We start from the raw sequence: 15,328 nt of genomic DNA, 5'->3' as shown, positions 1-15,328 counted from the left end.
TCTTCCCAGGCTGTGAACATTTCCACACTCCTCATTCTCGCCCCTTGCTTCGGTCATGCTTCCTGGAAGAGGAACCACATAGAGTCATCACTGCTCTCTTGAAAGGTTTATGCCAACTTCTACAGCCTCTTGCCCATATTCTCCTTGTGTGTATGTGTTGTGTTATAAGCACTCCTTATAGGTGAAGGACAAGGGGCTCTCTCTTTATACGTTGCAGGGTAGGGTGGTTAAGAACTCTGGAACCGTACTAAATGGAGCTCAAAGCCCAGTGCTTTGTTGACTAGCTGTGTGGTCTTGAGCACGTTATTTAATCTCTTTGTGCCTCAATTTTCTCAAATACAAAATGGGGGTAATAATTGGACATAAGATTGGGGTAAGTATTTAATAAGGTAACTTGGATAAACAGTGACTTGACCAGTGGGTTCCGTTGTAGAAACTTTGTATCGGTCATTCATTTGGGCAACTAAGCTTGACACATTTTTTAAAAGCCTGGAACAGTGCCGGAACACAGACTGATCTATTCCTTGAAAGTCTGAAAGAACGGGACTGTGAATTCATTGAAACTAGGCATTTTCCATTCAAGAAGTTCCTTGATATATCTCCTTTCTTTCATGATAATTGGTCTAGCAGATTTTCTTTTCTTTTAGTTAATTTTGATAAGGTTTTTGGAACACATTGTCACTCTGTTGATATATTTTCTTTTTGCCATTTATGTACTTAGATTTTGTTAATATGTCAACTAATTTACTTATTTTAGAGAAGTTTTTAATTTTGGATTTAGAAAAAAAATAAAGAGAGAATACAGAAAGTTCCTATATATCTCTGCTCCTCCTCTTGGTTTCCTTATTATCAACTTCTTGGGAATCTTGACCTGTTCTTTGTAACCGAAGTCCGTGGTTTACGTGCGAGTTCACTGTGTTGTACGTTCTACGGATTTTGATGAATGTATAATGACACATAGATCCTGTTGTAATACCATCAGAATGGTTTCACTGCCCTAGAAATCCTTAAATAAGTAGGTCCTTTGCCTACTTATTTCTGTTTCCTTTTCCAGATCCTCTGGCAAACCACTGATCTTTTTACCGTCTTCCGAGTTTTGCCTTTTCCATAATCTCGTGTGGTTGGAATCATGAAACATCCAGCTTTCTCATTTCTTTCACTCAGTCATATGCACGTCAAGTTCCTCCATGCCTTTTCATGGCTGATGGCTCATTTCTTTTTATCACTGAATAATATTCCATTGTCTGGATATAGTGCATACGTTTGTTTATCCACTCATCCATGCAAGGACATCTTGGTTGCTTCCAACTTTTGGCAATTATGAATAAAGCTGTTATAAATATTCATGGGCAGGTTTTTGTGTGGCCACGTTTTTAACTCATTTGGGCAAATACCAGGGAGCACAATTACTAGATCATATGGTAAGAGTATTTTAAGTTGCATAAGGAATTTTGTCTCTTTTATAGGACCTCCGCTAACAAAAAAATTGGTGGTACTATTTGTCCCTTTTTTTTTTGTCCTTTCAGTATGCATTCCAAAATCTTGACAAATTTGTTACCACATCACTGATGTGATTTTCTGTGTAATATATCCACTCTTACTGCTTCGTGTAGGCTATTTCCTACTTCTATTTTGAAATAAAGCAGACATAGAAAAATTACGTAATGATATATATGTTCTTCTAGCAAATATGTATAAAGCCAGTCCCTGTGCCACCATCACCAAAGTCAAGAAGGAGAGACTTATCAATCTTCTCGATCACATCTGTATCCCTTCCACTATAGAGATGACCTCTACCCTAATTTTAACAGCTTTTCTTCATAATTTTACCACTTATGTTTTATCTTTAAGTTAGTTTGGCCTGATTTTGAAATTTATAGAAATAGAATTATGCTGTGTATTCAATCATACATACCTTATAATTTTCTATTAACGTTCTATAATTGTTGAGTGCCTTCATTTTCCTCAGTGGGTGGGATTCCATCGTAAGGCTACACAACAATTTTTTATCCGTTTCAGTGCTGATGGATGCTTGACTTATTTCCAGTTCCTGTATTTTATGAAAAGTGCTTCCATGAAAACTTCTGTGCATACAGCCTAACCCCCATGGGCTTAAGTTTCTCTAAGTATATATACATTTAGATGTGCAATGGCTGGGTTTAGCTTCACTTTGAACAGAAGCTCAATTGTTTCCCCCCGTGGGGCAGGGGGCACAACCATTCTCACTTCCTGTCAGCATTGTGTGGGCTCTAGGCTTCACATTCCAAATAACTGTTCTATGAGCAGACTTTAGGATTTGCCAATCTGGCAGGTGTATGATGGTGACTCACTGTGATTTCATTTGCATTTTCTAATTATTAATGAGGTTCAGCATCTTCTCATAGATTTGTCATTTGAATATCTTTTCTGGTGACATTTCTGTTCTACTTTTTTCTTTATTGATTTACCCATTCTGAGTTTGAATTTTGATTTCATAATATTGGTAGCAAATACTGTTTTTTGCTTTTCATTCTTGTGGGATCTTAATGAACAGAAGTTCTTAATTATCATGTAGCCAAATATATTGATTTTTTTTCTTTTAGGTTGCTACTATTTGTGACTTGTGTAAGAAATATCTTCTTATTCCAAAGTCATGAAGATATTTTATACTGCCTTCTAAAGCATTCTTTCTGTTTTTATTTTCCACAGTTAGGTCTTCAAACACCTGGATGGGCTTTGTTTATTTATGATATGAAGTCAGAATTCAATTTTATTTTTTCCTTGTTTCCATGCTTTTTTGCAAAGCTACCTCTGTCTGTTGGGGATTAAGAGTCCATATGTGTATGACTTTGTTTTCAGTCTTGCTGTTCTTTATCACAAATTCATTTTTCTACCGATACATGGGTATGGCTAGAAATACCTTACTCTTCTAACTACTACAGCATTTTAACATATCATGATACCCAGTAAAGCAGGACCTAGTTTTTCTTCAAAAGTTGTGGTATTCTTGACTCATTTTATGGACATACATGTGCACATGTGTGTGAGCACACACGTATATTTACACCACCCAGTCAGGATCTTCCAATACCTTTCCAAAAACTTTTGGAATTTTGATGACAGTCTCATAGATTCCATAAATCAGTTTGGGAAGAATTAATGTATTTACAACATTAAGTCTTCTAATCCATGAACATGGTATATTTCCCCACTTGCTAAATCTTTTTACATATCTCCCAATAAATGGATCTTGCCCATCTTTACTAGATTTGTTCTTAGATATTTGCTATGTTGTGACGCTTTTAATTTCAGTTTTCTAACTCTTTATTGCCAGTATACGGGAAGGCGGTTGATTTTTTTCTATGCTGATTTATACCCAGCCACATTACTAAACTCTTACTAAAAACAATTATTTGCATATTTACTTGGATTTGAGTACCAAATCATAATGTAGGCTAAATGATAGCAATTTTGTTTTTTTCTTTCCATTTGTTAAACTTTTCCACTTATTTTTCTTTACTTCATTGGCAGAGATCCCAGGTTAAAAATAATGGCTTTTTGCATAGGTTTTAATTCTGCCTTTGGGTTTGTAGTTTTCTTAATATTTGGCCTTGTTTTCTTTTATTTTAGAGAGAGGGAAGGAGAGAGAGGAGGGGTAGAGGGAGAGGGAGAGGGAGAGAATCTCAAGCAGACTCCCTGCTGAGTGTGGAGCCTGATGTGGGTTTCAATCCTACAACCCTGGGACCATGACCTAAGCCCAAATCAAGAGTTGGACGCCTAACTAACTGAGTCACCCAGGTGCTCCTGGCCTTATTTTAAATACCTTTTCTATACTTAGAATGAACAATTTCTAGGAAAAATATTTTCCCCATTACTGCATGAAATCACTTTCAAAGGTACATGATTGCTTGAAGTCTTTTGGGAGCTATAGCTCATGTTCTTTTTTGTGGAATTTTGTCCTTCACAGATGGCACATCGGTGTTTGTGCTTCACTCATCTTTCAGTGAGGCAAAATGCAGCCAGATTTCCTCCACTGAGGGGGCAGTTGCAGCTCTCTCTCATATCTACAGGTTTTGACTGGGTCGGCATGCAAACGCCCAGTACAGTTTTCAGTTTCAAGCAGATCTTTATCTTCTACATATTTTTGCTTCCCTGAGGTGCTGATTTCTTTCCTGGCTGCAGTTCTTAGATCCTTTTTTCTGATGGGATACGTAGGAGAACAGTAATTACCTTCCTATGCTCTCGTCAGTGTTCTTGTCTTTGCCCCACACTGTCCTTCTGTGTGACAGTTGTCCCTCCTTCCTGTCCAGTTTCTGAGAGTTTCTGATCCAAGCAGTTGTGGAAAGCTTATGGGGGTCGGGGAGGAGAGGCAAGCACCTGGCCACTGCAGAAAGCCAGATCTAAACTAGAGATGGTGTCCAATTTTCAGTTTTCTCGTTGTTGCAGACCCTGGACTTCAAAATGGAGGCACGCAAGAGGGATGTCCCTCCTCTGGACATCTCCATTTTGTCTCTAGCTGTCTCCATCTGACTCAGCTGTGGGGAATAATCTTGCACATCTGGCACTAGAAGCATTGGAAGAATTGTTGAGACTCTTTCCTTTTGAGAATCTTTGTAGGTTTTTAGGATATGTTTGGGAGATGTTGCAAAAGTTTAAACTAGAATTCCCTTTAGTTTGTGATACTTCTGTACAACTGGTGATTTTATAAGATATGTTAAATAACCTGGACATGTTGTGAGAAAGTTTTTTTTTTTTTTAAGGAATCTTAAAAAAGCAAAACAAAAACTTTCATTTTGAAATGACTAGAGATCCTCGGGAAGTTGCAAACAGACGGATCCTATGTACCCTTTACTCTGCCTCCTCTGGTGCTGACCTTTTGCATAACTGCAGTGCAATAACAAAATTCATAAAACGTATTTCAATTCCACACATTCTCTGTGTGTGTGTATGCATATGTGCGTATAGTCCTGCGTCATTGTACCACATCCGTCATTTCATGGGAACACCATCGCAGAGAGAGACAGGCCTTGCCTTCACTGTGTGGCTTCCTTGTGACATGCCTTCCTAGCCCCATACCCTGTCCCATAGTCCTTAACTCCTCACAACCTCTGGGCCGATCTCCATCTCTACAATTTTGCGTTTTCAAAAATGTTAGATGAAGTAAACCTTATGGTATGTAACTTTTGAGATTGGCTTTTTTAACTCAGCATAATTCTCTTCTCCTCTTTAAAAATTGGACAAATAGACTTAGTTGGTATTAGTGTGCTGTAGCAGTCAGAAAAAGCAAAGTCTTTTTATTATTACTATTATTGTTGTTTTTGAAGTGTAACACACACAGAAAAGTCTGGAAATCTTAAGAGCATAACACATTGGATTGTCATATGCTCCACTCATGGTTAATGTTAATGCACTATATTAACTATCATTTAGATAAGAAGTAGGTGACCAGACCAATGAGGCTCCCCTCATTCCTTCCCCCAGTTAGTCACTAGCCCTGTTCCCTCTCAAGGATAATCACCATCAGAGATTCCTTTTGCCTGTTTTTGAACTTAATATTCATGGAATCGTACACTGTGTCTGATTGCTCTCACTTAATAGTATGTTTATGAGATTCCTTCATGTTATCATATACGGTTATGATCCATGTATTTTCAAGGATTTATAGTATTCTGTGGCATAGGTATTCTCCCATTTACTTATTCATTCTCCTGTTAGTGGATGTTGGGGTTGTCTTCAGTTTTCGGCTCTCATAAATAGTGCTTCTGGGATCATTCCTGCATGTAAGTCTTCTGGTGTATGTGAGTGAGATTCTGCTGGGTGTCAGCACAGTGGTGGAGTTGCTGGGTCACAGGGCCTGTGCATTTATATCTTGAGTAGATTCCCCTGGAGAGTTTTCCACATGGGTTGTCCCCGCTAACACCTCTCTACCCGTATTGTTGCTTTGTGTCCTTGCCAACATTTGATTGGTCTTTTTAATTGCACTGATATTGGTGTGTGGGTCCCGACATTTCATTGTGGTCTTGACTGGCATTTTCCTGAAGACAGATGACCAATGCCCATTCGCCATCAGCATATCTTCTTTTGGGAATGCCTGCGCAGATCTTTTGGCTCATTGTTTTTCTTATTGATTTATAGGAGGGTATTTTGTATGTTTGCCTTTTTTTTTTTTTAAGATTTTATTTATTTATTTATTTATTTATTTATTTATCAGAGTGAGAGAGAGAGAGTGAGCACAAGCAGGGAGAGCAGCAGGCAGAGGGAAAGGGGAAAGCAGGCTCCCCGCCGAGGAGGGAGCCAGACTTGGGATTCCATCCCAGAACCCTGGGATCATGACCTGAGCCAAAGACAGACACCCAACTGCCTGAGTCACTCAGGTGCCCTTGTATGTTTGCTTTTCTTAAAAATTCTGTGGATGGGAGCACCTGGGTGGCTCAGTAGTTAAGTGTCTGCCTTTGGCTCAGGTCATGATCCCAGGGTCCTGGGGTCGAGCCCGGCATGGGGCTCCCTGCTCAGCGGGAAGCCTGCTTCTCCCTCTCTCCTCCCCCTGCTTGGGTTCCCACTCTCACTGTCTCTCTCTCTGTCAAATAAATAAATAAAATCTTTAAAAAGAAACCCTGTGGCTGTGAGTCCTTTGTCAGACGTACACACAGCAATATCTTCTTGCGCTTCCTGGTTCACCCTTCACCTCCGATAACCAAGTCTTTTGAATAACAGATGTTCTTAATTTAAGACAGACAAATCATCAGTATTTTCCTTTAGTGTTTTTTGTTACATGTTTAAATTTCTTTCGCCTACTGCAAGATTGTGAAGACATTTCCCTCTGTTGTCTTCTAGAGAAAGACTTTTTTTTGCAGTCACTTATTTCCATTAAAATTCTTGATTTAAATAAAAATACAAAGGAAGAGTGCAGGTGGTCCTTGGATATGGAAAAATTCACAGGGATAATCAGCAGGTGATTGAATTTTGAAAAAATAATTCCTCCTTTTTTGGCCTGATGAGCCACATAGAAAGAACAAAATATTGGTTTTCCGCAGCGTGCCGGCTAAGGATCTGTTGGATCTGTTGGATCATGAAACACGTTCACTCATTGACTTGGGAAATACTGATGGCTTTGGGGCTTCAGGGATGGACACTCGCAGTTGCTGCTCCCCAGGAAGAGAACAGGAGGCTTTGTGTCTTTGTTAACCAGGGGTGGGGTGGGTAGGATGAGAGGGTTGGGTGTCAGGAGCAAGTCTTGGAGGCTTTTCAGTGAGCAGTCACCAGATCAGAAGTCAGAGCTGCTGTGATACAGGTGCCCTGGGCACCATCTGAGCAGGAGGCTTCAGCCCGAGGATACTGCTCCCTGAGGATTTCCTGTGCCTGAGCCACAGGGCCAGCACAATGCGAGCTCCCAGCCTCTGTAGCTTTAAGGGAGGAGACACCAGCCAGATTCTGAGGGTCTCACAATCACCTGGGAGCCGCAGAGACCAGGGCCCCTCTGCCGTCCTGTTCCTTAGGGTCTCTGGGGAGGGCTCTGAATAGCAGTGTTTTGTTTTAGTTTTTAAGATTTTATTTATTTATTTGACAGAGAGCGACAGCTGGAGAGAGAACACAAGCAGGGGGAGTGGGAGAGGGAGAAGCAGGCTTTCCGAGGAGCAGGGACACCCGACGCGGGACTTGATCCCGGGACCCTGAGATCATCACCTGAGCTGAAGGCAGACGCTTAATAAGGGAGCCACCCAGGAGACCCTAAACCGCAGTTTTTTTTAAAGCCTCCCCAGGAGGTTCTGATTCTGGTGTTGGCCACGGTGAGAACGCTGGGGGAGGGAGGCCTGCGGCGAGGGAGGTGCTTTCCGGGGGTGGCTGGACAGGGCTGACGTGAACTCCTTTTCCCAAGACCCTGAGTCTGGGAAGCTGGGCGTGTCTGAGACCCGCCAGGAGCCATCGCAGACCCGCCCCCCAGCACAGCAGGGCTGCCTCCACCTTCACCCACTGAAGGGCATGTCAGCTCCAGAAAGGTGAGGGACAGAACGTCCTACGTCAGAGCTCTTCGATTCATGGCAACAGTAGGCCTGTGCACTTGTCCCTGCCAGCGCTCTCGAGGTCTTGGAGAATTCTTCACTCTGCTTTGAGCTGATGATCACAGAAGGCCCACTGGCCTGGGCCTCTGAGCCCTGCTCGGCCAGCTGGGGATGCCCGGCCCGGCCCCACTGCCTTTCTCCATCGTGACCCCAAACACCACCACGAAACTTGGATTTGCCTCCCTCTCTTGCCTCTTCAAGTCAAGCAGGTGGCGTCCCAGCCGTGCCTGGGCTCGAACGGCGTTATATATTATAACCGTTATATATTATAACCCGCATACTTAGCTGCTTAACTCTGCGGAAGCTTCCTCCGGTCTTGTTTGTGTACGTGTGAAATGGGGGTGAGGACGCTCTTCTCTCCCTGTCCCCGGGGAGATGAGATCACAAGATGCCTTCAGAGCATCGGGCTCAGGGAGGTTGCCTGCACCTTTGCCCTATCGCGCCCCACATCGTTAGCCTTTTAAAATACTTCTCGTGACTTGTCTGTCGTGACGGCTGCCCCCCAGACAGATCGGCGTTTTGGGGGAGGGATGTTGGGGTTGGTGCCCCAGACCCAGAATTCTAACTTGCACTCTTCATTTGGACCTCACCCTGAACTCTGGGCCACTGGGGCCTCCACTGGGAGACCGGTGTGTTGTGCCTGCCCACAGCTGTTTTGGGAGGTGGCCCCAACGCCGAGAATTTAAGCTTGGGTCACACTGAATGAAGTCTGTGTGTGTGTGTGTGTGTGTGTGTGTGTGCGCGTGCTTGTCAGAGGGGGGAGGTAGAACAGGCCCCAGGCCTGGTGGACGGTGCCCGCTGGACACAGGGCCTTCTCATAGACTCGCACCGCCTTTAGGAGCCATGTGGAGTCATCTTTGATGACTGTCACCCTCTTTCCTTCCGGTTATGACACATCTCTTATCTCTAATATTCTCCCAAAGTCTTTTTTCCCCCACCCATTTTCACGTTCTCCTCCCCCATCTGCTTCTGAGGATTACTCTTTGTCCTTTTAGAAATAATAAGAACTTGATCATATAGGAGTTTTTGTGGATTTGTTCTGTAGGAGGAGCAGGGAGCAGTGCTGCGGCAGGTTCTGTGGCTGCCGTGGGGTCCCTGCGGGATCCCTGGCCCGCAGCTTCCGTGCAGCCCGGCCGGGGCTGGGCCGGGGGACTGGGGGTGCTCAGCTTCCCCGAGGCTCCCCAGCTCTCTGTGAGCCTGGCAGTGATCTCCACTGTCATTACGGTCTTGGTTGTAACACGAGCATATTTTGGTTCTGGCTTCTGGCCTTTTGACTTTCTGATCGTGGCCATTTACGCTGAGCTTGGAAGCACTTGTTTCTTCTCTGTTTTACTCGCTCATTGGGGCAGCACTTCCGGCCCCTCCGTGCAGTGTCCTGGTGGGTGCAGATGAGCCCTCCGTGGTGGGGGGAGGTATGGTGGCTGACAGCTCCTCGGACAGGGCAGGCTGTTTCTCTGAGAATTTAAACCAAAGGAATTCTCACTTCTTGTTCTAGCCTTGTTCTAACCTCACAATGCTGGAGTGCTTTGGTTGGAGAGTTCTCTTGGCTTCTTTTAGAGGAAGTAAGTGCCGCATAGAGTACTCGACTCTTCGCACCTGCTGTGTGTGTCTGTGGGTCTCTCTGTCTCTGGCTCCTTATTCCAGAAGTTCTTTCAGCTAAAGTGTCTGGTTCTGGTAGGAAGGGGTACATGTTCTAAGTATTAGATTTCTGAAAATGCCCTTAGTTACCTGGACTGTTGACTGGTAGCAGATTCTAGATTCTGACTTGTTTTTCCTGAGCCCTACGGTGCACAGACGGCCAGTGAGAAGTCTTGTGTTGGTCTGAGTCTCACTGTCTTGCTCCTCTCCAGTAGTCGGACAAGCCAGGGACCAGAGCTGGGCTCATGGTTTGTCTCCTTTCTACCCTGTCTGCCTCTCCCCGAGTTCCGATTTTGAAGAAGCGGAGGCTGATTCATCCTGTGGATTCTGTCTGGCTGCTTTCTGCCCCTGGGGTTATAATGTTAGCAGCAGTCCTCTGTTGTGTCCCAAACCGGGGATCAGCTAAGTCACTGAAGTTCTCCAGATGTCACCTCAAAGAGTAGGAGGCGGTCTGGAGCTTTGGCCCGAGGTCGTGGAGCCTGGTGGCCAGATGTGGTCAGCCTGCCATTTCTGGCTCCTTTTCTTTGTATGACTCTTCGGTCTTTGATAGCTTGGAGTGCATCTGGAGGAAGGAATTGTCCCCGGGACCTTCTGTAGGCCTCTGCAGCATGGGGGACCTGATGGAGTTTTAGTGCAGTAGCAACAGTGGAGACAAGCCTCACCTTACTGGGTCTGAGGCCTCTGGACTGTTCTGTATGTTTTCGATTTCCTACTTGCACCTTTCTCCCGAGCGGCTGAGTGTGCTTGGCAGTGATTTCTTAATTGTCCTCTGTAGTATTCTTTTTAATGCAGTATTGTTCTGCTTTGCTGGCAGAGGGGCAGCTCATTTTGCTCATTGTGGACCTTAACCAGACCTGCCAAGAGGCTTAAGGATGATGTTCGCAGGGTAGGAAGAAGAGGGGATGAATGAATCAGGTGGAAATATGCTGAAATTCTTCTGAGTTAAGTATTTAATATGGACATTGCAGTGCTCTGTATTTTGAATTAACTTAGGAGCTCTAAATCAAACTTATTTGAGCTGTCCTCCATTGTCCCGTCCTTCAGAATAGGAAAACCCTTCATTTTCCTAAATGTGGAGATCCCTGTGTCAGACTTTCAACATAAATCATTACGATAGGCCTAGGAACTTGTTGTCCACAATAACGTGGTTTTGACCTAGGATTTTTGCCTTGTCGACCCTTGCTCAAGACAGGTAGGATAAAGAGGTTGTGCTAAATACACTACTTTATGTGTAAACACTGTATTAATTAAAAAAAAAAAAAAGTTGTAAACGTGATTCCCGGGAGGCAGGGAGCCCCCAGCTGGGGTAGCGTGTGTCTGTGTCGAGCTGAGCGGGCGTGGTGGTGCCCCAGCCCTGCGGGGGGGCGATGTGGTAATGCGTGCTGAGCCACATTTCACTGATGGTCACGGGAATCGAGGCAAAGCCCTCGTCAAGCAGACACGTCGTGGCAGGAAGGGAACGGAAGAACTGAGGAAGGAGAAGGTCCGGCGGGGTGGCAGAGAGACAGAGGGGTTATTCCACAGGTAAAGACAGCATAAGCATCTCCGTGACCCCTCCCCGGGATTCTGCCATCTGAGTGTGCAGGGACAGTCTGCTGGAGGAGGAGAAAGTCACCGCAGCCTTGGAGAGCTTCTTCAGCAGTGGGCTGTGGAAGGCGGTGGGGACACGTCCGTGATGACAGTCACCTCCAGAGCGGGACGGCCTTCTGCTGCCAAGCAGGCCTCCCATATGGAAGGCGGTGGAACGGTCTGGTCTTCGGAGACACTCACGGGAGGGTCCTGAGTTGCAACCTCAAATGGGCGACTTGACTGCTGCTGGCGGAGGTGGTGTCTGTCATTGTGTGGATGCAGCTGGGGTACCCTTGTGACCTGCTCAGGGGCAAGGGAAGGATGACGCTCTGGGAGCCGGAGGGTGACAACCCTGAGCTGCAGGGGAGGAAAAGTCTCCCTGAACCAGGAAGAAGGAAGGAGAGAAACAGAAATATCATTGCTGGGGCCTGAATATCTGGGACCCCCTGACACCCAGAATTCCTAGGGGCTTTGGCTTCTGTCCTGAGGGTGGAGCCCTCATGAGCGGGGTTAGTGCCCTCCTGAGAGGGACCCCAGAGAGCCACCATGTGTGGTTGGGTGACAAGGGACGGTTTAGAACCAGGCAGCACCCTCCCCCCGCCCCAGCAGAGGGCAGCCGCGCTGATGCCTTCATCCTGGGCGTTCCAGCCTCCAGACAGGCGAGCGATAAACTTCTGTGTCTAAGCCTCCTGCCCATGAGGCTTCGTTACAGCAGCCCGAGCCGACTAAGACTTACTCTGCAGCAACCCTGGGTCGGGAGTAGCCAAGAGGGAGTGGACTAGGGGAGGGAGAGAAGGTCACCGAAGGATGAGAGCCACCGTGCCTGGGGACCAAAGCCGGAGTGCAGAATGCAAAATCCAAAAGAGGGGAGGGGGACGTGGGGCTGGAGAACTCATCTCACCGGGGGGTGGGGGGTGGGGAGCGGGGGCGGTGTGGGACCCCCCACCCCTGCAGGGCTGCACAGGCTCCAGATGCCCCCCTCCAACTCATGCGCAGCGGGGAGCTGGAGACTGGCACCCACCCCCTGCCGACAGCACCTGACTTTGCTGGGCAGACTGGTGATGGGGGGACCAGGCCCTCTCTGGGAGGAGGGGTGTGATGTTAGGTGCAGCCACTGAGGCGGGGTGGTGTGGCCGGCAGTGCTGTCGGGATTTGTCTGGTCCTCCAGGGGCACATGGTCCGTGCTTTCTGCGGGCTGGGTGACAGGGCTCTTGGGGCTTCCCCTGCACCTGTCCTGTGTCCCTGCCTTGGCCCCTTCTGGGAGCTTCCTCCTATGCCTCCAGCAATCTCCATTCCTGCTTACATTAACCACTGTTGGTTTCTAACAGCCAGAGATGCCCCAGCGACCTCCGTGCGTCAGTGACTTTGCTGTGGCCTTTCTCAGTGTGGGGCTGCCTTGTGTCTTTAGTAATGGCATGGGCGACCGACAAGGCTTCCAAACAAAACCAAATTCTCTGAAGATGGTGTCTTCTGATAAGGAAAAAAAAAACCATCCTTATTAGGATTCAGGGAAGCCAGTGTTTGAGTACAGTCTGGGTATGTGTGTGTATTTATCTGGGCTCCTCACCAAAGACGTCATCAGCTGTGCTGTGGACCGAAGGAGTGACTTTTCTGGCCTACACTGTCACATCATACAAGAGTGGGCAAGAGTGGACGTTTGTCAGATGGGGCAGCTGACAGCGGTGCTGACTCTGGGTCCACACTTGCTTTGTGGGCCTGATGCTTGGGCCCCTTGAGAGGGCCGGCATTGAGCTTTTGGGTTGATATTAGACGTGCAGTCGATAAACACCCCTCTTCTGGGCACTTTCTTCCCCACCTTGTGTATCCTGGTGAGAGGATGTGTGGAGCTTCCACTTATCAATGTAAGAGTGATCTTGGTCAATAGGCAATCTTATTCAGTTCCTTTTTAAATTAAAGTATGCATGTGCATATGAGATGCTCTCTTTTCCTGGAAGAAATGCTTTGGGTAACAGTTATTCTTTGTTATTTGACTAATAAATAATATGTAGTCTGTGTTGTGTACCCGACTACCTAAATGAGTAATAGGAGGGTTCGCCCGATGGAGTACCTGAAATTCAGCACCTGCTGTGTTTTCTGCTAAGAGGGAGGGACCAGGGGATGTGAACACGTTGGACAGCGCTGTGAGAGAGTCTCACTGAAATGGCAGTGAGTCCTTTCTGAATTCCTGATGCTCATGTGAGAAGACCGGGCTTCGGAACGGAGCCCCAGGACATGGGGGGGGACAGGCCCGTGCCCTGTTCTCTGTCTGGGTCTGAAACCAAAGCTGGTGTATCTGGCAGAATCGAGATGCAGAGGCCACTCCCAGGACACAGGGAATCGTCCAGCAGAAGCACTGACCAGCCAGTGAGGTGTCAGGGCCCAGGCCTGTGGGTTTCCCTGCGGATGCTGATGTGTCTGAAGCAGGGTGGGCTGGGACTAGGTGACAAGGAGGAGAGGGGAACAGTAGGAGAGTGGTAAGAACTGGGGACAGTGGGCAGCATCTCTAGCTGAGGAAGCCCTGAACCTGGGTGAGGGTCAGGGCTGAGAGGCAGGTTGAAGAACATTCTGGAATCTAACCTCCCAGAGAGGTTAGATAGTGATCCTGACCCTCAGTTCTTGCCCTGAATCTTGACCAGGGCCTCAGGTGCCTACCAATGACCACTGAGTTCTGAGAGGCTGGAGGGATATGGCCCAGAGAGGCGAGCAGCATGCAAAGAAGGTGCTGTCCATCCTGAGGCACTGTGGGACGGCGTGGGGGCTCAGGCTCTGGATCTCACAGCCTGAGCCCAGGGGCTGAGCCCCAGAGGGGCAGGTGTGGCTACTGCTAGGTCAGCATGAACAGGTTCCATGACCAAGCACAACTGGTGGAGGCAGGCCATGTAGATTTCTGAGAAATATCTTTGCTCAGTGCTCTGACACTTGGTCAGTTTCCAGTAGGCATGATGGAGAATTACTCTCTTAGCGTTGGGACCAAGGAAATTCCACCCATGTGCGCCAGAGGCTGGGAAAGTGCCCAGGACAGATCGTAGTGAGGGAAGGAGGTTATGATAACTAGAATACCCTCTGTGAGGTCAGCCTTGGGCGCTCAGGCTTGCTTGCTGCCTAGATCCCCTGGGCCATATCCCACCCTGGCTGCATGCCCTCCGCATTCATTCTGTGGTCCCCACCGGATCCACACTCTCGTCCCCCATTCACTGCATGGTCCCTGCTCCCCTGGCCCCCCACTTGAGGTGCGCCCCCCAGGCAGAATCCAGCAGGTGCACCATTGCTCAAAGTGCCACCTGAAGCCTCCTGGGGTCTCCTGCTGTGTCAGTGGGCAACAGGGGCACCGTTACTCCCCTCTTGGTGCTGCTCAGCACTCTGGGCCCTGGTACCTCTGCCCCCTCCTCCTAGCAGAGATGGCTGGTGCATGTGAACCAACCCAGGCAGCCACATGGCAGATGTGGCAGGATCAGGACGCAGCCTGGAGCCAAGAATCTGGAGGCCAGCATCCAAGGTCCAGCTCTGCTGCTGGAAGGGATGCCTGGGAAGGCTCACCTGAGACTCTGGGCCTCGCCTTCCTCCTTGAGGACTCAAGGAGAGGACTAGAAAGTGTCTCGGGGCCTGGCGGGTCTGAATCCCTCTGACAGCAGCCCTCCCAGGCCGACTTTTGTCCCCAGAGGCCTGCAGAGCACCAGTCGCAGCTCCTGTCTTGCCAATCTCCTCCAGCATCCGGAGGCCAGAGGGCTTTTGTTCCCTGCCAGGGCTTGTCATGGATGGACAGATACCCACGCTGGCTCAGGTCCCTGGGGACACACCCATCTCAGCAGTGAGCTGCACAGATTTTTCAAACGTGCCTCTCACAGGAGGGATTTCTCATGCTTCTAGTAGAAATAGATTTTGCTTCTCCCCCAGAGTTGGTATTTTTTTTAACCAGGGTCAGATTGTAGGAGACAGGTAGCATCACTCGGAGACTTCCAGCCCCAAGGTGGGCTGCGCCGTGAGAACAACAGCTTGGGGGTCCAGAGGCCATGGGATCAGGCCCCGAGCTATTGTTAAAGCTCTCAGCTGCAGGGACGAGTCTGGGGAGTCTGGCCAGGGGT

The 15,328-nt window shown here is 47.6% G+C and overlaps 1 protein-coding gene across 2 annotated transcripts in view; it reads left to right on the top strand.

The window, feature by feature from the left end:
• The window catches only part of CPXM2 (carboxypeptidase X, M14 family member 2), a gene marked incomplete at its 5' end in the record, with an annotated part of 122,752 nt that overhangs the window by 15,933 nt on the left and 91,491 nt on the right, over positions 1-15,328 (top strand). Inside the window, one exon of one of the 2 annotated variants that reach the window (XM_082721650.1) lies at positions 4,778-4,868. The exons of the other annotated variant lie outside the window; for it this stretch is intronic. Within the exon in view, the coding sequence (XP_082577776.1) occupies positions 4,778-4,868 (91 nt within the window). Of the gene's footprint in view, positions 1-4,777; positions 4,869-15,328 lie in introns of those variants that run through there. 2 annotated transcript variants of the gene reach the window in all.

Source organism: Mustela nivalis (genome assembly GCF_964662115.1).
Source record: "Mustela nivalis genome assembly, chromosome: 2".
Taxonomy (NCBI): Eukaryota; Metazoa; Chordata; class Mammalia; order Carnivora; family Mustelidae; genus Mustela; species Mustela nivalis.
The sequence above is the reverse complement of the archived record's forward strand: the minus strand, read 5'-3'. Positions and strand labels throughout refer to the sequence as shown.